The sequence below is a fragment of the Rhinoraja longicauda genome, chromosome 24, assembly GCF_053455715.1.
Source record: "Rhinoraja longicauda isolate Sanriku21f chromosome 24, sRhiLon1.1, whole genome shotgun sequence".
Lineage (NCBI taxonomy): Eukaryota > Metazoa > Chordata > Chondrichthyes > Rajiformes > Arhynchobatidae > Rhinoraja > Rhinoraja longicauda.
In genome coordinates, this window is record NC_135976.1 from 13228383 (window position 1) to 13250706 (window position 22324).

At 44.9% G+C, this 22324-nt stretch overlaps 1 protein-coding gene across 2 annotated transcripts in view; it reads left to right on the forward strand.

Annotated features, from left to right (window-relative positions):
- The window catches only part of LOC144605272 (uncharacterized), a 76423-nt gene that overhangs the window by 39823 nt on the left and 14276 nt on the right, over positions 1–22324 (forward strand). For both annotated transcript variants that reach the window (XM_078420369.1, XM_078420370.1), the window contains exons 5-10: positions 785–1010; positions 2417–2524; positions 3689–3729; positions 12296–12374; positions 14370–14507; positions 20175–20243. In XM_078420369.1, coding sequence (XP_078276495.1) covers positions 785–1010; positions 2417–2524; positions 3689–3729; positions 12296–12374; positions 14370–14507; positions 20175–20243 — 661 coding nt within the window. The remainder of the gene's footprint in view (positions 1–784; positions 1011–2416; positions 2525–3688; positions 3730–12295; positions 12375–14369; positions 14508–20174; positions 20244–22324) is intronic.

Genomic DNA, 22324 nt, shown 5'->3' on the forward strand with positions numbered 1-22324 from the left:
GATTTTAAAGCGACTGCCGGCGACTAGGCTGTCGCCGAACGTTCGCCGGGGTGTCGCGGGCATGATCGTGAGGAGTCTTCAATGAATCGTAGTGGATCTCGGCACGTCGCGGAAAAATGTACCTGCTCGAAATTTCTCGGCAACAGCTGGCTTGTTGCCAGGTATCGTAGCTTATTGCGGGCGCTGTCGCATGCTGTCCCCAGGTTTGCTAGGTTGTCGCAGATGCATTTAGAAGCACGTAATATTAAATTAAGAAAAGGCATTTGAAGATACCGGAAGATAGTTTTGTTTAACCAATTTATTTACCGTCAGGTCATTTGACAGGTAGATTGGAGGCGACAGTTTGACGGTCAGGTAAGTGTGGGAATTTCATGATGTTTCCGAAGACAGTGTAATCTCTTAGCCAGGTGCTGGTTTCACAAAAAAAGTAACTTGTATCGACCTGACTCGGCATTGTCGTGGTCATTGTCGTAGGGTAAAAGAAAATTTCAGTATTCTGCTACGACTTTGACAGTCACCTTAAAAATCGCGTAACTGGGACAGGCCCTTTACGGGGCGAAGGCAGGAGAAAGGAAAGAGAGGAAAATCGATCAGCCACGATTGAATGGTGGAGCAGACTCGATGGGCCGACTGGCCTAATTCTGCTTCTATGTCTTATGGTCGATGGTGTGAGGAAGGTGAATTTTCCTGGGTATCATTGCTTGGGAAGATCGATGCTGTGTTACGATACGGTATAATCTTTGTAGGGTTCGTAGCTAAAATTCTACTCCTTGCCCACCCACAGCTTAGGAAAGCCTAAAGAAGTAAAAAGCCGAACAAAACTTGTAAAGCAGCTGAGTATGGAGAATAATGAGTGTCCTCAGAAAGAGGATGACAGCAGGAAGATTGAAAACGCCATCCACAAATCTCAGTCAAAATCAACGGAGATCCGAAGGAATGAAAGAGGAAGATATGAGAAATTGCAGGAGGATGCCCATCAGAGAGAAAACACAAACAATACAAGGCTGCAGGTATGACATTGAATCAGAATCCAAAACTATGCACTCTGCACAATAGGACAGTTTAGTTTGGTTTAGTTTGGTTTAGTTTGGTTTAGTTTGGTTTAGTTTGGTTTAGTTTAGTTTGGTTTAGTTTAGTTTAGTTTAGTTTAGTTTAGTTTAGTTTAGTTTAGTTTAGTTTAGTTTAGTTTAGTTTAGTTTAGTTTAGTTTAGTTAAGTTTAGCTTGGTTTGGTTTGGTTTGATTTGATTTGATTTGGTTTGGTTTGGTTTGGTTTGGTTTGGTTTGGTTTGGTTTGGTTTGGTTTGGTTTGGTTTGGTTTGGTTTGGTGAAACAGTCTGTTCGGCCCACCGACTCCGCGCCAACCTGCAATCCCTGCACACTCACACTATCATACATACACAAGGGACAATTTACAAATATTTTTACCGAAGCCAATTAAACTACACACCTGTACGTCTTTGGAGTGTGGGAGGAAACCGGAGCACCCAGAGAGAACCCATGCAGGTCACAGGGAGAACGTACAAACTCCATACGGACAGCAACCCTGGTCAGGATCGAACCCGGGTCTCTGACGTTGTAAGGCAGCAACTCTACCGCTGCACCACCGTGCCACCACAGTTAGTAGAACGTCACCTTACAGTACCGGTGGGAGGGATGGAAACAGAAGGATAAAGGGTAAGTTCATAAGTTCCTGTTCGAGAAGCAGAATTGGGCCATTCAGCCCATCAAGTCTGCTCCGCCATTCAATAATGACTGATCTATCTTTCCCTCTCAATCCCATTGACCTGCCTTCTCCCGATAGCCCCTGAACCCTTATTAATCTAGAATCTGTCAATCTCCATCTTTAAAATATCCATTGACTTGGTCTCCTCAGCCATCTGTGGCAAATAATTCCACAGATTCGCCACCCTCTGTTTCAGAGTTCTTCTAGTTTGCATTTTGGTCTCATCCTGACAGTGGAGAAGGCCAAGTATAGATATATCAGTGTGGGAATGCAAAGACGCGTTGAAAGGTTATGCAGCCAAAAATTCAAGATGGCCGTTGCAGACAGGTTGCAAGTACCTGTGGTGCAGCCAGTGGAGTTGCTGCCTCACATCGCCAGAGACCCAGGTTCGATCCTGACCTCCGGTACTGTCTGTGTGGAGTTTGCACGTTCCCCCTGTGACCCTGTGGGTTTCCTCCCAGTGCCCTGGTCTCTTCCCACATCCCAAAAGTGTGCGAGTTTGTGGATTCATTGACCTCTATTAATTGTCCCTCAGTGGATGGAAAAAGTGGGATAACAGTAGTAACTCGTGTAAATGTGTGATCAATGGCCGGCGTGGACTCGGTGGGTCGAAGGGCCTGTTTCCATGTTGTATCTCTGAATTAAAACAAAGTAATTTTTTTAAAGATAATGGTTGTTAAATGATATTTCAGAATGAGAAATGTGGAGTACAACAGGAGAGAATGGAAAATACCCCTGATCATTCCAGATCAAACAGCAGCCCCTTCCATCGTTCCTGCCCAAGAGCTGCATCTTTCAGAGTGAGTATTGCTTTTATAGTGATGGGATCAGCTAGGTTCGGATAGCTGCGGTTTCCAGACTTGTTAATGACATGTTGCGCAGAATCCAAACTCAAATACAAAGTTCCTTACTTAAGCAAAGCAACGCTTTCATATTGCACTTATCTGCTCTGCCTGGAATAAACATTGGAAGATTAAGGATCGGTTGTAAAAGAGTTATATTATTGACATTCATTAACAAGGCAAAGCAGTAAAACTTAAAGGATGGTACTCCTTTGACCAATAATGTTAGGAAGTACCACATGATAAAGTAAAACAGTCACTCGAGCGCTAAACTTATGGGAAATTTATGTCAAATATTTGTTCTTTTTTTATGGTTTAACAGTTTGAGATAATGAAATATGGTTTCGGTTTTAGTTTTAGAGAAACAGCGTGGAAACAGGCCCTTCGGCCCACCAAGTCCGCGCCGACCAGTGGTCCCCGCACTTTAACACTATCCTACGCACACCTGGGACAATTTACAATTATACCAAGACAATCAGCCTATAAACCTGTACAGCGCCAGAGACCCGGGTTCAATCTTGACTACGGGCGCTGTCTGTATGGAGTTTGTATGTTCACCCCGTGACCATGTGGGTTTTCTCCGGGTGCTCTGGTTTCCTCCCACACTCCAAAGATGTACAAGTTTGTAGATTAATTGACTTTGGTGAAATTGTAAATTGTCTCTAGTGCGTAGGATAGTGTTAGTGTGTGGGTTATCACTGGTCGGTGGGTTGAAGGGCCTGTTTCCACGTTGTATGTCTAAAGTCCAAAATCTAAAGTTATTCCAATGTCTGGCCTTAGAAGAGGATCAGATTACATACTTCCTCTATCATGATTTCCTTTTATCAAGTCTGCGGTTTCTCCACTATTTCCTCGGACCTTGGCAATCCTACGGCCATATTACACACAAACAATGAAAACCCAGGAATTTTCAGTCTTAAACCGTACATTTGCCTTCATAGCGAACCTCTCCCCATTGCACCATATCAATAAAGGGAATGAAAATTCACTAACCTTGGATTGATACTGAACATCATAATTGAATTCAGCACATCTAATGCTGTCATACAGTTGGTGAAAATGAGAAGCTGAGAGGAGAAAAATGTAGAGTGAGTATAATTGATCCACTGGGTTTTGTTTTAGGTTACAAATGCTGAGGTTCAAAAGCCACCATTACAAAGAAGGTGAGTGTTCTTAACTACTTTTAATGTCATAAGTAAGGTCATCAGTGATAGGAGTAGAATTAGGCCATTTGACCCATCATGTCTACTCCACCATCCAATCATGGCTGATCTATCTCTCCCTCCTAACCCCATTCTCCTGCCTTCTCCCCATAACCTGACACTAATCAAGATTCTATGTATCTCCACCTTGAAAATATCCACTGACAGCCTCCGCAGTGTTCTCTGACAACGAATTTCACAGATTCACCACCCTCTGACTAAAGAAATTTCTCCTCATCTCCTTCCTAAAAGAAGGTCCTTTAATTCTGAGGCTATGACTTCTAGTCCGAGACTCTCCAACTAGTGGAAACATCAGCAGTGACTAGTGGGGAGCCACAAGGCTGAGTGCTGAAAGACATCCTCCTTTTCCTCATTGCTATTGCAGACTTTAATAATATTCCCAATTTAACCACAATCTTTGTCAGATTTTATATTTTTCATAATTCTTTTATATTCTTCACAATTCATTTAATGGGAAATACATTCAAGACCAGCATTTTGCCCATTAGTTTGGCTTACATTTTTTCATGTGATGGAGTTCAGAGGACCCTATGCAAACCAATTTAGTGAGAATATGGTACATTTCCATTTTCTCTGTTTGGACAGCCAGCTGGCTGAGTGAATGGTTTGACTTTACTTCAACTTGCCTTACACTTATTCCATTGAAATGTGCAGACAGGAAACTGAGTAGGTTCTTTGAAGGGAACGTGATCAGATTACGACCCAGACAGTAACAGGATTGTGAGAAACTGAGATTCATCATAACTCCATGAGGCTTCCTGTACTTAAACTTGCAATGACATGCTTCAGTATGACAGGTTTGGAAAAGGTAGACAAAAGAAAGCTGTTCCCATTAGCTGGTGCAACAAGGGCATGGAGATACAGATTTACAACTCTTCAACAATGGATCCAAGGAGGTTATTAAGAACTTTACTTTGGGGTGTGTTAATGGATTGGAAATAGGTGCCTGTGGAGTGTAAAACACTCATCATATATTAACCCAATCAATCCTAGGATCATCTAGGATTTATTTCTATCATCTGCAAGATGAGGGAAACCAGGTTCATAGAAAGGGCAAGCCGGCAAGTTCCCTCCAAGCCGAACCCGATCTGAATTGAAGATATATTGTTGGTTCTTCAATTTACTGGATCTATATCCTGGAATTCTTTGCTCAACAACACTGAGTGTACAATCAACAGATGGCTGGTCCTGTTCCAGAGGTTTGGTCTGGAGTTAGTGATGGGAATTAAAAGATGGTCTTGGAGTAAAGATTCCATTCCATGATGGAATGTAAACAAATATTGTGAGCAATTTTGGGCACCATGTCTGAGGAAGGGTGTGCAGGCTCTGGAGAGGGTCCAGAGGAGGTAGACAAGAATGATCCCAGGAATGAGTAGGTGAACTTATGATGAACATTTGTCGGCACTGGGCCTGTACTCGCTGGGGTTCAGAAGGTTACGGGGAGGGGTCTCATTGAAACTTACCGAATAGTGAAAGGCCTGGATAGTGTGAATGTGGAGAGATGTTTCCACTCGTGGGAATAAAAGGAAGTACCTTCAGGAAGGAGCTGAGGAGGAATTTCTTTAGTCCGAGGATGGTGAATCTGTGGAATTCATTGCCACAGATGGCTGTGGAGGCCAAGTCATTGGGTATTTATAATAATAATAATAATAATAATTCATTTATTTTATATAGCGCCTTATCGCATGCTCAAAACGCTTTACAAAAACAATTAACATAGAAACAAACAGACAAACTATCCTGACGGAAAAGCGGCGAATACACAACGCCAGCGTCCTCTCACGTCAGGGTCCGGCAGTAGACATTAAAAAGCACAGGACACACAGATATAATTTTTTACACAAAACAGCCATCACAGTGATTGCTCTAGGCATACCCTCACTGTGATGGAAGGCAAAGTCTTATCTCCTCCTCATTCTTCTCCCGTGGTGCCACGAGGTGATCGAGGCTCCCAACTTTTTGAAGCCCCCACCGGGCGATGGAAAGTCCCAGGGCCGAGCCAAGCAGGCCGATGAAAGTCCTGAGCCCCCACCGGGCGATGGAAAGTCCCAGGGCCGAGCCACGCAGGGCGATGAAAGTCCTGAGCCCCCACCGGGCGATGGAAAGTGCTGCGGCCGAGCCACACAGGGCGATGAAGGGCCTGCGAGCGGGTCGATCGTACCTCGCGCTTCGGGGCGGTCGAAGCTGCTACGGCTGGATCTCCCGAAAACCGGTCGCCAGCCAGGGACCTGCGAACTCCCGATGTTGCGGTCTGCAGGGCCCACGGCCGAAGCCTCCAAGATGGTAAGTCCAGGCCCTGCGACCGGAGACTTTGAGGTCGATCCCAGCTGGAGGCCGCCGACTCCACGATGCTAGGCCGTAGCGCGAACGGAGATACGACACGGTAAAGGTCGCATCTCCGTTGAGGAGGAGATTTGAAAAAAGGTTTCCCCCAACCCCCCCACCACCCCCCCACATACACAGAGTTAAAAATAAAACAAAACGTACATTTAACGACGACAATGACAAAAAAACAACAAAAAAAACAAAGAGACTGCCGGTGAGCCGCAGCTGCAGAACACAGCCACACCCCCTGAAGGCGCAGATTTACAGATTCTTGATTAATAAGGGTGTCAGGATATATGGGGAGAAGGCAAGAAAATGGTGTTGAGATGGAAAGATAGATCAGCCATGATTGAATGACGCAGAAGAGGTGATGGGCCGAATGGCTTCATTCTTCTCCTATAACTTATGAACATATAAAAGATTTGGGAGATGCTGCTGACAAAATCGTGATGTGCAACTCTTCAAACCTCCTATTTCACACCTTTAGTTTTAACCTCTGGCCTTTGTTCCAAACATCTGTCTATTAAAACCCCCTCTTGCCTGTGTCCACCTATTACCTTGCCACACTTTGCCCCGCCTCTCCTCTCTCCCAGCTTTCTATCCTTCTCCCCCTTCCAATCAATCTGAAGAAGGGTCCCGACCCGAAGCATCACCTATCCATGTTCTACAGCAATGCTGCCTGGCCCACTGAGTTAAGGTCCTGTCCCACTTAGGCGATTTTAAGGCGACTGCCGGCGACTAGGCTGTCGCCGAACATTTGCCGGGATGTCGCGGGCATGATCGTGAGGAGTCTTCAATGAATCGTAGCAGATCTCGGCGAGTCGCAGAAAAAATTTCCAGATAGAAATTTCTCGGCAACAGCTGGCTTGTCGCCAGGTATCGTAGCTTATTGCGGGCGCTGTCGCATGCTGTCCCCAGGTTTGCTAGGTTGTCGCAGATGCATTTAGAAGCACGTAATATTAAATTAAGAAAAGGCATTTGAAGATACCAGAGGATAGTTTTGTTTAACCAATTTATTTACCGTCAGGACATTTGACAGGTTGATTGGAGGTGACAGTTTGACGGTCAGGTAAGCGTGGGAATTTTGCGATGTTTCCGAAGACGGTGTAATCTCTTAGCCAGGTGCTAGTTTCACAAAAAAAGTAACTTGTATCGACCTGACTCGGCATTGTTGTGGTCACTGTCGTAGGGTAAAAGAAAATTTTGGCGATCTGCTACGACTTTGACAGTCAAGTCAAGTCAATTTTATTTGTATAGCACATTTAAAAACAACCCACGTTGACCAAAGTGCTGCACATCTGATTAGGAACAAAAAAAGAAACATACAGTGGCAGGCAGCCAAACACAACGGCGCGGCCATCTTGAACAAAATGTTTAACTAAAGCAGAATGTGCTGTAAGGTGGAGAATTGTAGGATTTGGTCCCACTATAATGAAACAATGGTGATACATATCCAGATTAGAAGTGATAAGCTACGCTCCCCTCCCCTCTCCTCTCCTCCCCTCTCCTCCCCTCCCCTCTCCTCTCCTCTCCTCTCCTCTCCTCTCCTCTCCTCTCCTCTCCTCTCCTCTCCTCTCCTCTCCTCTCCTCTCCTCTCCTCTCCTCTCCTCTCCTCTCCTCTCCTCTCCTCTCCTCTCCTCTCCTCTCCTCTCCTCTCCTCTCCTCTCCTCTCCTCTCCTCTCCTCTCCTCTCCTCTCCTCTCCTCTCCTCTCCTCCCCTCCCCTCCCCTCCCCTCCCCTCCCCTCTCCTCTCCTCCCCTCCCCTCTCCTCCCCACCCCTCCCCCTCCTCAACCCCCTTACCCTCCCTCCCTCCGCCCCCTCCCCACCCCTCCCCCCCTCCACCCCCCCTCCACCCCCTCCCCTCCCCCTCCCCTCTCCCTCCTCAACCCCCTTTCCCTCCCCCTCCCCTCCCCCTCCTCAACCCCCTTATCCTCCCACCCCCTCCCCTACTCCTCCCTCTCCTCTTTCCCCTCCTCAACCCCCTTATCCCCCCTCCCCCTCCCCTCCCCTCCCCTCTCCTCCCCTCAACCTTCTCACCATTTTGGTTCTAGTTCAGTAACAAACATACAAACATACATACAAGAGTTGTAGTGTCTAGATACTACGCCACTGGCAGTCGCCTTAAAAATCGCGTAACTGGGACAGGCCCTTTACTCCAGCACTTTGTGGCCTTGTGTATAAACCAGCATTTGCAGTTCCTTGTTTGGAGTCTTGGAATCATGACTATGGAAACAGGTCCTTCGGCCCAACATACCCACACCAGCCATTATATCATAACATCATTAGTCCCACTGCTTGCATTTGGCCTATATCCCTCCAAACCTGTCTTATCCATGTACCTGTCCAAATGTTTCTTCAACGTCGCGATAGTACATGCTTCTCTACCCCCTCACCTTAAACCTATGTCCTCTGGTTCTCGATTCCCCCACTCTGGGCAAGAGATTCTGTGCATCTACGCAAACTATTCCTCTCATGAATGTTTACACCTCCATAAGATCATCCCCTCGTCCTCCTGCGCTCCAAGGAATTGAATCCTAACCTGCTAACCCTCTCCCTACAGCTCAGGCCCTCGAGTCTAGGCACCATCCTCGTTTCTACAAGGCTTTGATGTGGTCTACTGAACACAGAGCCCTGCTGGAGGAGGGAGTGTGTTCATTGTGGTAGATGTGTGCTACTCAAGTACACATGAGTAGCACACAAGGCATCCTTTGCCTTGGATTGGACTGAATGTTGGAGTTTCATTAGCGTGTTGGAGCAAAACTACCCCAGATAAGCGAAGAGTAGTCCAATAAATTAATTGTAATTGTATTTGTAATTAATTTATTAGCCAAGTATGTAAAAACGTACAAAGAATTTGATTTGCCATACAGTCTTACCAAAAAAGCAACAAGACACACAACTACATAAAAATTAACATAATCATCCACCACAGGGCACTGTGTCGAAAGACAATAACGTATTATCATCTCCCCTCCTTTTCTCCTGCGGTCGGGGCAGTTGAACCATCCACAGTCGGGACGATCGAAGCTCCCGCAGCCGGCGATCTCAGCTCCCGCGTCGGGGCGATCGAAGCTCCCGCGTCGGGGCGATCGAAGCTCCTGCGATCGGGGTGGTCGTAGCTCCTGCGGTTGGAGCTCCCAAAGTTGGTCCCTAACCAAGGGACCATGAGCTCCACAATGTTAAGTCCGCAGGCTCCCACGGTTGGAACTCCCAAAGTCGATCCCCAGCAAAGGGACCGCCAGCTCCACGATGTTATGCCGCAAGGCGGACGGAGATACAATACGGAAAAAGTCACATCTCCATCAAGGAAAGAGATTTTAAAAAGTTTCCCCTACATAATAAAAAGCTAAAGATACACTAAAACATACATTTAACAACAGACTAAAAACAACAAAAGAAGGAAAGGGTGAGACTGACTGTGCCTTGTAGATGATAGGAAGGCTTTGTGGCACAGGTAGGGGAGTCACTCGGCACAGAACCCAGATCCTGGTTTATAATCAGAGATTACATACTTAAGAGATTGGTGATATTATTGAGCCACATTTGGTGTTGATAATTAAAAGCCTCCAGCCAGAATATATTTTATGCCTTTGCTACACTGAGGGCTACTTTCGGGTGGCATTGGATATGCAAGACGACTGATTCTGAGGCAGTTGCTGAGAGCAGATTGCCCATAATCTGTAATCAGAGATGCACAACAATATGGTGGAGTCTTTACTGTCCTCTGAAATGTTTTCTCACTTGTACCAATCCACTGTCGTAACAAAATAGAAGAATACACTCAGAGAAAAAAAAAATTGGGCATTAACTCCTTATTAAGGCAATATTATATTTAAACTAATTTCTTCTGCCTGCACATGATGCACATTCCCCCATTCCCTGTATATCCACGTGTCTATCCAAAGGTCTTTTATGAATGAATGAATGAATGAATGAATGAATGAATGAATGAATGAATGAATGAATGAATGAATGAATGGTACTTTATTGAATGAATGAATGAATTACCATTAATTCATAAAAGCCTTTTAAATACCACTATTGTATCTGCCACCGCCGGGGGTGCAATGCTGCCGGAGCTCTTTATACCTCTGTAAAAAAAAGCCAAAATAAACAGCGAGGAATTTTCACCAGCGGGGAATTTTACAGTGGCACCAGTGACAGCTCCAGCACCTAAAAAATTAACACTGCAACACTGGTTACCACCACCACCCCTGGCAGCATGTTCGGGGGGAACGGGGGGGGGGGGGGAGGGGGGAGGGAGGGGAGAGGGGGTGGGGGAGAGGGGGGGAGAGTGGGGGGGAGACAGGAGGGGGAGGGGGATGAGTAGGGGGGAGGGGGGAGGTGAGGGTACTGCACCAATGCAGGAGATGTCTGGGCCCAACGGCTCCACGGTCCGGTATATAACTAAAACTCTCATCTTGTATGTATGTTCCCGAAATACAGCCAAAACGGTACACGATAGCGCAACAATTTTAGGGGCACCTTACTCACCATTCGCCTGCAGTGTGCAGTATCAAGTTTCATTATATTTTAAAAGTAATTCACTTTATAAACTTTAATAAACTTTATACTGAGATTGGGACAAGTTTCGGCGTGGCAGTTGCACCTGCGCAGTGCGCACACACTTGCTGGGCACTGTCAGCCTCGCCTGCGCAGTTGGGGGAGGGTTGCCGGGCCTGGTATCTGCGTGTGTGCAGTTGGGGGAAGGTTGCCGGGTCTGGAATCCAAGGGTACGCAGTTAGGGGAAAGTTGCCGGACTTGGTATCCGCGTGTGTGCAGTTGGGGGAGAGTTGCCGGGTCTGGTATCGCGTGTGTGCAGTTGGGGGAGAGTTGCCGGGCCTGGTATCGCGTGTGTGCAGTTGGGGGAGAGTTGCCGGGCCTGGTATCCATGTGTGTGCAGTTGGGGGAGGGTTGCCGGGCCTGGTATCCGCGAGTGCGTTGTTCGGGGAGGGTTGCCGGGCCTGGTATCCACATGTGTGTAGTTGGGGGAGGGTTGCCGGGCCTGGTATCCGTGTGTGTGCAGTTGGGCAAGGGTTGCCGGGCCTGGTATCGCATGTGCGCAGTTGGGGGAGGGTTGCCGGGCCTGGTATCCGTGTGTGTGCAGTTGGGCAAGGGTTGCCGGGCCTGGTATCGCATGTGCGCAGTTGGGGGAGGGTTGCTGGGCCTGGTATCCGTGTGTGTGCAGTTGGGGGAGGGTTGCCGGGCCTGGTATCCGCGAGTGCGTAGTTCGGGGAGGGTTGCCGGGCCTGGTATCCACGTGTGTGCAGTTGGGCAATGGTTGCCGGGCCTGGTATCTGCGAGTGCGTAGTTCGGGAAGGTTTGCCGGGCTTGGTATCCGCGTGTGTGCAGTTGGGCAAGGGTTGCCGGGCCTGGTATCCGCGAGTGCGTAGTTCGGGGAATTTGCCGGGCCTGGTATCCGCGCCGGCGCAGTTGGCGAGGGTTTCCGGGCCCTGCGGCAGCACACCCAGATGGAATGAAGATGGAATGAAGAGACGGAATTTGGAATAACTGAACGTCTCTTACTGCACAACGGGAACCCAACGGGACCACAAATCCTCTAGTCTCCTTTAAACTTTGCTCCTCTCACCTTAAAGCTGTGCCCTCTACTCTATGATATTTTCAACCAGGTAAAGAAGTACTGACACTCTACCCTATCTATGCCTCTTATAATTTTATGTTTCTATCAGGTCTCCTCTCAACTCTGAAACGCCAGAGAAAAAAATCAAGTTTGTCTAATCTCTCTTTATAGCTAATGCCTTCTAATCCAGGCAACATTGTGGTAAACCTCTTCCTAAAATGGGGCGACCAGAACTGAACACAATTCTGCAATGGCTTCAAGGGACTAAGTAAGCAGAAGCCACAGCAGAAATCAAGCAAGCAATATTCATGTTGCATATGCATGTTCCTATGCATAAATTCATACCCTTCATCGAATGCCCCAGAATTCAGAATCACCATTCTTAAAGTAATCCTTTGAAGTGGCAGGTCAGTCTCAACCAAAACAGCTGAGGATTGTCTTATAATATCCTCATCATTAATTCCAAACTCCACACTGTCTCACAGCAACAAGACAAATCATCGGGGAATGGTATCAACGAACAATAATTAGTTATTCACACTTGTTAGTAAACGGCAATGAGTGAGGGTCTACCATTCTGATTCTGATCTTTGCTAACAGTGCCAGTGTGAGGATCCCTGCCAGAACATCCCCAGGAAGACTCGATGGTATACTTGAGAAGTATGCAAAAGCAATTGAGGTGAGCCTTGCTGTTATCCTTGCATTAAATGTTTGAGTGAGAATATAGTGCCTCCAAGTTAAACTATGTGGGTTTGTATGCAATTCCAGTGACTAGTGTGATATTGTCATAGAGTTTCTGCACCTTCTCCAAAGGCACCACCTTCTGAAGAAGTGGTGAAGGAGAAACTTGGCCTGAAGAAGGGTCTCGACCCGAAATTTCACCTATTCCTTTTCTCCTGAGATGCTGTCTGACCCGCTGAGTTACTCCAGCTTTTTTGTGTCTACCTTCGGTTTAAACCAGCATCTGCAGTTCCTCCTACACATGGAGCTTACAGCATGCGAACAGGCCTTACAGCCCACCCTGTCCATGCCGACCAAGTTAACTCTTCTAATGTATACAACTTTAAAAATATCTTTTCAAAAGTAATATGAAGGAAAATTAGGATGTGGGATTTTCCTGTGCATTCACAGAGCATGTAACTCACCACCAGAATGTGGTGTTCAGTCCAACAACATGTAGTGGATACGAGGAAGAAAGTTCTGCATTTATTTTACCCATGTGTGTCTCAACTAACCACTCAGACTCATCCCTACACTGCGGATAGACACAAAATGCTGGAGAAACTCAGCGGGACAGGCAGCATCTCCGGAGAGAAGGCATGGGTGACATTTCGGGTCGAAACCAGTCTGCAGACTGAGTTTGGGGAGAGGGATATACAGAGATAAGGAGATGTAAGGTGTGAAAACGAGACAAAGGGGGTGGAGATCAAGGGAAATGTAGAATCGATCATTCTTGACTAGGAGAAGGTGACAACAAAGCAAACAGAGATCAAATGTAATTGAGAACAATCAAACTGGTTGAAGAACTGGGAAGTGCGGAGGAATGGGAAGAGAGGGGGAAAGCAAGGGTTACTTGAATTTAGAGAAGTCAATATTCATACCGCTGGGATGTGAGCTGCCCAAGCGAAATATGAGGTGTTGTTCCTCCAATTCGCGCTGGTCCTCATTCTGACAATGGAGGTGTCCCAGGACAGAAAGGTCAGTGTGGGAATGGGAGGGGGAGTTGAAGTATTTATTCACCTTCTCTCATCCTTCTACTTCTAGATACAGGGCCTGATCCTTACCCTAATGATCTCAGACTGACTGGCACCTAGCTGGTCTGTAATGCTCCTATCCTACTCTGTGCCACTGAGGGGTTGGACACGTTAGAGGCAGGAAACATGTTCCCAATGTTGGGGGAGTCCAGAACAAGGGGCCACAGTTTAAGAATAAGGGGTAGGCCATTTAGAACTGAGATGAGGAAAAACTTTTTCAGTCAGAGAGTTGTGAATCTGTGGAATTCTCTGCCTCAGAAGGCAGTGGAGGCCAATTTCTGAATGCATTCAAGAGAGAGCTAGATAGAGCTCTTAAGGATAGCGGAGTCAGGGGGTATGGGGAGAAGGCAGGAATGGGGTACTGATTGAGAATGATCAGCCATGATCACATTGAATGGCGGTGCTGGCTTGAAGGGCCGAATGGCCTCCTCCTGCACCTATTGTCTATTGTCTATTGATGTTCCCTGCAGGAGGTCCTCAAACAAAAAGTTACCATCATAAACCAAATGTGTAGCGTGCTGAAACGTTGCAATTCGATTTCCAGCCAAGAATGGGTGGCACGTTAATGCAGCAGTTGAGTTGCTGCCTTACAGTGCCAGAGATCCGGGTTCGAACCTGACTAAGGATGCTGTCTGTATAGAGTTTGTACATTATCCCTGCGTCCACGTGGGTTTTCTCCAGGTGCTCCGGTTTCTTCTCAAGTAGTTAAGAAGTGCAGGTTAGTAGGTTAATTGGCTTCTGTAAATCGCTGCTAATGAGTAGGATATGAAAGTGGGATAATCCATAACTGGAGAATGGGTGATCATTGGTTGGTGCGGACTCAGCCGGTTGAAGGGACTGCTTCCACGCAGTTTCTCTAAACTAAAGTTGCATTGAAACCTCAGGCATTTTAATGGATTTTGTTTAATATTTCTTTTTAGAAAAGTGATGGTGTCAAGTCAAAGCTATCCCCTTCAGATTATCTGTCCCGGCCATTGGAAGGTGTCGCGAGCAAACGCTGCGTCTTTGAGAAGGAAGACGTGCAGCTTGGCAGTCCTCGATATCCAGTGACCAGAAAGGTACAGTGGGAACCTTGGGGTTGGAGGTTCACAGTGCATTACTTATACCTACACACATGCAGGCAGCAGGAATGAGTTTTGTAACACTGACAATGTAATGAACTGACACAGAAATATCAATGCAGTCGGAAGCATGTGTGTCCACTGTATTTGCCTGGAAGTAGATTTGATTATATATTAATTGTGCACAAATATAACTTTCCTACTTCTTCAACACACTGGAAAACAGCCAAGGGTAAAGCACATTTTTATAACTACAAGGGAAAAACATAGTTTTCAGGTAATATATTGGTCTTCTAACTTTGTTACTTTTTAGGGATTCTTCCTTCAGCTTTCTGACAACCAGTTGGCCAGATATAGTCTAAAGGGCTTGTCCCAGTTATGCGATATTTAAGGCAACTGCCGGCGACTGTCAAAGTCGTAGCAGATCGCCAAAATTTTCTTTTACCCTATGACAATGACCACGACAATGCCGAATCAGGTCGACACAAGTCACATCTTTTGTGAAACTAGCACCTGGCTAAGAGATTACACCGTCTTCGGAAACATCGCAAAATTCCCACACTTACCTGACCGTCAAACTGTCGCCTCCAATCTACCTGCCAAATGTCCTGATGGTAAATAAATTGGTTAAACAAAACTATCCTCTGGTATCTTCAAATGCAATTATTAAAAAAATTGCCCCTCAGGTTCCTATTAAATCCCCCCCCCCCCCCCCCCCCACCTTAAAGCTATGTCCTCTGGTTCTTGATTCCCCTACACTGGGTGAAAGTCTCTGTGCATTTATCCTATCTATTCTATGCTCTGCATTTACCCAATCTATTCAAGAAAAGACAAGTTAGTCAACCAACCTGGTTGTTTGTGCAGATCACACATCTGACTATGTCAGGCTCCTTGCTGGCTACTTAATGTAATATGTAGTAATGTGGGAAATGAGGTGGAGTAATTGTTTGGCTTTTCACTTATTTGGGCTGCAGTGTGACAAATGGCCACTTGGGGGAAGTTCAGTCAACTTGTTCTCCAGAGACGCTGCCTGATCCGCCCGCTGAGTCACTCCAGCTTTTAGCGTCTATCTTCTTGCTGTGTTCTAGTTGGCAGGTGTGAAATCAGGACTCGACTCTGATGTGGCACGCACCCTGTGCATGACATTGACTCTACCTATTAGGCTCGGTAACAAAAGGAAAGTACTTGAAGCTAATGGGAGAAGTTTTAACAAGCGTTCACACAGATGTTGAGAGCAATTTCATGGGCGGACCATAACAGCCCACCTTGCACCCTTTTATGTTCAGCGTGGAAATGACACATTGATTAAATTATGGCTTGTTGCTGCCAAAATAAATGATTAACTGCTTTTTTTGTCTCATAGACAATCGACAATAGACAATAGGTGCAGGAGTAGACCATTCGGCCCTTCGAGCCAGCACCACCATTCAATGTGATCATGGCTGATCATTCACAATCAGTACCCCGTTCCTGCCTTCTCCCCATACCCCCTGACTCCGCTATCCTTAAGAGCTCTATCTAGCTCTCTCTTGAATGCATTCAGAGAATTGACCTCCACTGTCTTCTGAGGCAGTGAATTCCACAGATTTACAACTCTCTGACTGACTGACAACTCTCTCTCGTGGTGTTGAACATTTAGAAAATCCCTAACCACTTGATAGACAAGTAAATACACTTAGAGTAGCAAACAGAAGATTCTTTAAAAGCCACAAACGATTCAGTTGCCTAGAGATCGTAGTGTGTGGCATTATATCTTTGTGCGCTATGAAAAAAATTATATGTACTGTATGTCAAGTCAAGTCAAGTCAATTCAATTTTATTTGTATAGCACATTTAAAAACAACCCACGTTGACCAAAGTGCTGTACATCAGTTCAGGTACTAAGAATATACAATGGCACACAAACATAATAGCACATACATAATCAGTTCACAGCACCCCCTCAGAGGGCCTCAAACGCTAGGGAGTAGAAATAGGTTTTGAGCCTGGACTTAAAGGAGTCGATGGAGGGGGCAGTTCTGATGGGGAGAGGGATGCTGCTCCACAGTCTAGGAGCTGCAACCGCAAAAGCGCGGTTACCCCTGAGCTTAAGCCTAGACCACGGGATAGTGAGTAGCCCCAAATCAGCCGACCTGAGTGACCTGGAGATAGAGTGGTGGGTTAGAAGATTTTTTATATGGGGTGGGGCAAGCCCATTTAGGGCTTTGTATGTGAATAGGAGGAGCTTGAAGTTGATTCTGTACCGTACTGGGAGCCAGTGGAGAGAGGCCAGAATTGGGGTGATGTGGTCCCTTTTATGGTATGTGAAGATAGTGTGTGTGTGTGTGTGGGTGGGGGGGGGGGGGGGGGGGGAGAATTGCACCAGTTACATGAACTCTGGGGCTTTTAGTTTTGTGTTAAATTTGCACAGAGGATGTCAAATGTATGTAATGGTTATGGCATTAATATTAATATTGGTTTCCAAATGATGAATGATCAGAGGATTGGACAGAGGATTGCTTAGAAGAGAGCTGGATAAATTGATGAGAGAGAAGAAGCCGGTTGATAAAAGATCAAGCAAGTGGAAAGAGTAAACTATTGAAATCATTAAAGAGCTGGTTTAGAAGATTGAGATAACAAAATCTTAAAGGGCAAATGAGGAGGTGAACTAATGAAACACAATAGATGGGTTTTCACCAATATTCTTGAATAAGATAATTTAAAAAATGAGGAAATCATGCAATTTTGCTTAAGTAATAATGAAAATAATTGGTCCATAACCTAATTATTTATGATACATCAGATCTTTGTCCTGTAATCACATTTTGCACTTGTTATTACTTTCATTTAAGTAATTTGTTTTACTTAAATATTTTAGTAAATACTTCAAATGTACTCCAATTTACTTTGAAATGCATTAAAGCCTTGCTCTTCCTTTAGATGCACCAAGTAGTGAAGCATCTTTAATTTTGTTGCAAGAATATCCTCTGCACTGCTTCTTGATAGGTTCAGTAGAAATGGATATGTGTGATTACTTCAGATATTTTCCTTCCTTCCTTCTCATTTTGGCTCATCGTCTGCTTGCGTTCTTTGCTGTGTGTCACCATTAGGCTGCACAAGAATCGGAGTAAGGAAGAGTAAACTGCTGGAGGAATGCAGCAGGTTGAGCAACATCTGCGGGTCGGGAGAGGAGTGCACAAATTGTCAACGTTTCTGTTTGAGACCCTGCATTAGCTCCTCACCCTACCCTCCCCACAGATTAGTTTAGAGATACAGCATGGAAACAGGCCCTTTGGCCCACCGAGTCTGCACCGACTAGCGATCCCCGCCCACTAACACTATCCTACACATACTAGGGACAATTTACATTTATACCAAGCCAATTAACCTACAAAGCTGACATAAAATGCTGGAGTAACTCAGCGGGTCAGGCAGCATCTCGGGAGAGAAGGAATGGATGACGGTTCGGGTCGAGACCCTTCTTCAGACTGAAGAAGGGTCTCGACCCAAAACGTCACCCATTCCTTCTTTCCCGAGATGCTGCCTGACCCGCTGAGTTAATCCAGCATTTTGTGTCTACCTTCGATTTAAACCAGCATCTGCAGTTCTTTTTCCCCACATAACCTACAAAGCTGTACGTCTTTGGAATGTGGGAGGAAACCAAAGATCTTGAGGAAAACCCACAGGGAGAACGTACAAACTCCATGCCGATGAGCTACCCCTGTAAACTAGCACTATCCTACACTCACTAGGGACAATTTACAATTTTTACTGAAGCCAATTAATCTACAAACCTGGACATCTTTGGAGTGTGGGAGGATACACCCGGGGAAAACCTGCACTGTCACGGGGAGAACGTACACACTCCGTCAGGCAGCATCCGCAGTCAGGATCGAACCCGGGTATCAGGCGCTGCGAGGAAGCAGCTCTACCGGCGCACCACTATGCCTCTCGATGTGCTGTGTTCCTCCAGCAGTTTGCTTTTTTGCTCCATATTCCAGCATCTGCAGCCTTTCGTGCCTCCAATAAATTGTGAAACTGCAGGCAAAGACGATAGTTCACATTGGAATTACATTTAAGCGCGGGGCCTTCCATCACCCGGCGCGGCTCGGCTCGGCCGCGGGACTGAACAGCGCCCGGTGCGGCTCGGCCGCGGGGCCTTCCATCGCCTTCCATCACCCGGCGCGGCGCGGCCGCGGGACTGAACAGCGCCCAGTGCGGCTCGGCCGCGGGGCCTTCCATCGCCCGGCGCGGCCGCGGGACACCATTCTGCTTTAGTTAAACATTTTGTTCAAGATGGCCGCGCCGTTGTGTTTGGCTGCCTGCCACTGTATGTTTCTTTTTTTTCCTAATCAGATGTGCAGCACTTTGGTCAACGTGGGTTGTTTTTAAATGTGCTATACAAATAAAATTGACTTGACTTGACATCTTTTGTTTGAGATACTAATGTGAATTCCCATAACTGTTTTTTTTATTTGATAGACCTATCAAATAAGTCTGTTTTTTTAATTTGATAGACCTATTTCAATTGATAAGTATCTTCAGTTGCACCTTATTAAATGTTAAAAACATTCATTTATGGATCAGGATTCAAAAAAATCTGACCACTCTCCAAAGATAATCCCAATAGAGACGATTTGAAAATGCTTTTAAATCACGTTTTCAACTAATCACAAAATGGTGACTGAACTATTTCATTTCTTCCAGGAGGGCAGGAAACATAATTAGTAATTAATCTTCATAATCTATCGCAGGACGTGTTGGTAACTGCAATTCCTAATTTGAGATGGCTTCATCTTTTAACATTCATTCGGGATGGAGAGGTGAAGTTCACGGAGCTACAAGTTCAGTCGAGTTAAAAAAAAATCCTGCAGATGCTGGAAATCCAAAACAAAAACAAAGTGTTGGAAACATGCAGCTGCATCCGTGGGGACAAGAAAGAGTCAGCGTTTTAGGTCAAAGATCCTTCATCAGAAATTAAAAGCAGCTTCTGAAGCTTGCAAACCTGCAGCCTTGAAAGCCGTTTTTCCCCCAAATAGAAAGCACTGGAGTCATTCAATAACTAGGGCGGCACGGTGGCGCAGCGGTAGAGTTGCTGCCTTATGGCGCTGACAGTGCCGGAGACCAGGGATTGATCCCGACTGTCTGTACGGAGTTTGCACGTTCTCCCTGTGACCGCATGGGTTTTCTCCTAGATCTTCGGTTTCCTCCCACACCCCAAAGATGAACAGGTTTATAGGTTAATTGGCTTGGCATAAATGTAAATTGTCCCTGGTGTGTGTATGAGATACTTTCGTAGTGTTAATGTGTGTGGATCACTGGTCGGTGCAGGCTCAGTGGGCCGAAGGGCTTGCTTCAGCGCTGTATCTCCAAACTAAACTAAACTAAACTAAACTAAACTCAGGCGGTATCAAGATATGACTTGCTGGGTTAGTCCAACACTTTGTGCTTTGCTCAAGGTTCCAGCATCTGCAGTTCCTTGCATCTTAAGCTTTTGTTTTTACCGGTTTTGAGGAAGGATGTACGATGTGAATCCTTGATTGTTTCTCTCCCCATCGTTGCAGAAAATGTAGCAATAGTTTCTAAATAATTCATTCTAATTTTGTTCTCATAATTAAAATGCAAAGTATGGAATGTGTTGGTGCACTGGTAGCGGAAGATGAAATATATTATTTTTGTTTGCAGGATATCAGACCAGGGGATGTAGCCAGCAAACGGAGTCTATGGGAAAACAAAGCCGAATCCTTAGAAAAGGTAATCAGAGCAAAATGATGGAATTCTATGAAAGTATCTCATGCAACTAAATTACAAATATCCATTTTTCTTTTAAATAAAGGTGATGACTTCTAATTTTTTTTTACATCTTTTTTTTTTAGATTTAGATTTTTTAGTCATTGCAATATCATTGCATCTTGATATTTAAAATGAGTCAATATTCTTTGGCCTGCACATATTGACAGCACAATGTACTTTGAAGTAATTTGATCTCCAGTCATTTCCCCAGTAAATTGCTTCCATAAATGTAATTCCAGGTACACAAAGATAAAGGTAGATACAAAATGCTGGAGTCACTCAGCGGGTCAGGCAGCTTCTCTCCCGAGATGCTGCCTGACCCGCTGAGTTACTCCAGCATTTTGTGTCTCATTTCGATTTAAACCAGCATCTGCAGTTTTTTTCCTATACATAGAGAGAAAAGTACTTAAGAATGTCCATTGCATGGTAAATAATTCAAATGAAGGACCGATGAAGAGAAGTGATCATGAGATGTGATAAGAAAGGAAAAAAGTATAAGCAGGATAAAAATGTACTATAATATATAACATGCAATAAAATGATGTGGGTAATAAAGAGAGTTTAATTGCATGGCTTTTAAATATGGGGAAAATATTGAATGAATGCTTTGAATGGATATTTATGAATGTTGGTGGAAGAGAGAAGGTGAAAGACTAGGATGGAGGATATGAAAGAAAAAAGTGCGATGGAGGATTTGTTTCCAATGAAAAAGGCAGCAGAAATTATAGGGTCTGATCTAAAGTACAAAGAATATAACGGCCAATTCGCCATAATTATGCACAATTTCAAATTGGAATTGAAGAATTCCATTTAAGAAAGGAAATAAGTATAAGCAGGATAAAAATGTACTATAATATATAACATGCAATAAAATCATATCAAATTAAAATTAAATCAGACTATCTTTGATCGGACTTTCCTGGCTTTATCTTACACTAAACGTTATTCACGTTATTCCCTTTATAATGTATCTGTACACTGTGGATGGATCGATTGTAATTATGCATAGTCTTTCCTCTGACGGGTTAGAAGGCAACAAAAGCTTTTCATGGTTTGCACACAACAAATGTTTTTTCACTGTACTTCGGTACACATGACAAGAAACTAAACTCAAACTAAACTCAATGAGCAATCATTTAAATTACATCAGCAGAGATTTAGTATTCACGTAGTTATTTGGAGTATTTAATTGTGATAACTGTGAAGCCATGATTACACAAATGGGTTAACATATTCTGTAAATATTTTGTAAATAGATTTTCTGCAGGTATTTGAGTAGTAAGTCCCAAAGAAGGCTTGATCGAAAAATAAGTATAGCATTGAATTGGTGGAAAGCTGGCAAATTTACAATAATGGCGTGAAGTTAAAACAGATTAAAATCTTTAGACAGGGGAATGATGTAGAATAAAATGTAGGATGGACCTACCATTCAATGGTAAAACTTAGTAAAGTTAAATGGTAGAAAATGAAAGGTGTCAGTATAATGTCGACATTAACCATCTTCAAGTGATCTCTTCTGTCTGTTTGAGGCCCTGTGGTAGGAAGGAACTCCAGACGCTGGCTTACACTGAAGATAGACACAAAATACTGGAGTAACTCAGCGGGGCAGGCAGCATCTCTGGAGAGAAGGAATGGGTGACGTTTCAAATCAAAACCCTTCTTCAGACTGAGAGTCAGGGGAAACAGAAACGAGAGATATAGACAGTGATATAGAACAGAGAGATATAGAACAAAGACATGAAAGATGTGCAGAAAAGTAATGATGATCAAGGATACGGTCCATTGTTAGCTGTGGGCCAGGTGAACACTAGTTATTCACAATTCATCGTCATGTTTTCATGTAGCCCACCAGCTAACAATGGACCATTTCCTTGACCATTGTTACCTTTTTGCATATCTTTCATTTCTTTGTTCTCTATCACCGTCTATATCTCTCATTTCCCTTTCCCCTGACTCTCAGACTGAAGAAGGGTCTCGACCCGAGAGATCACCCATTCCTTCTCTCCAGCGATGCTGCCTGTCCCGATGAGTTACTCCAGCAT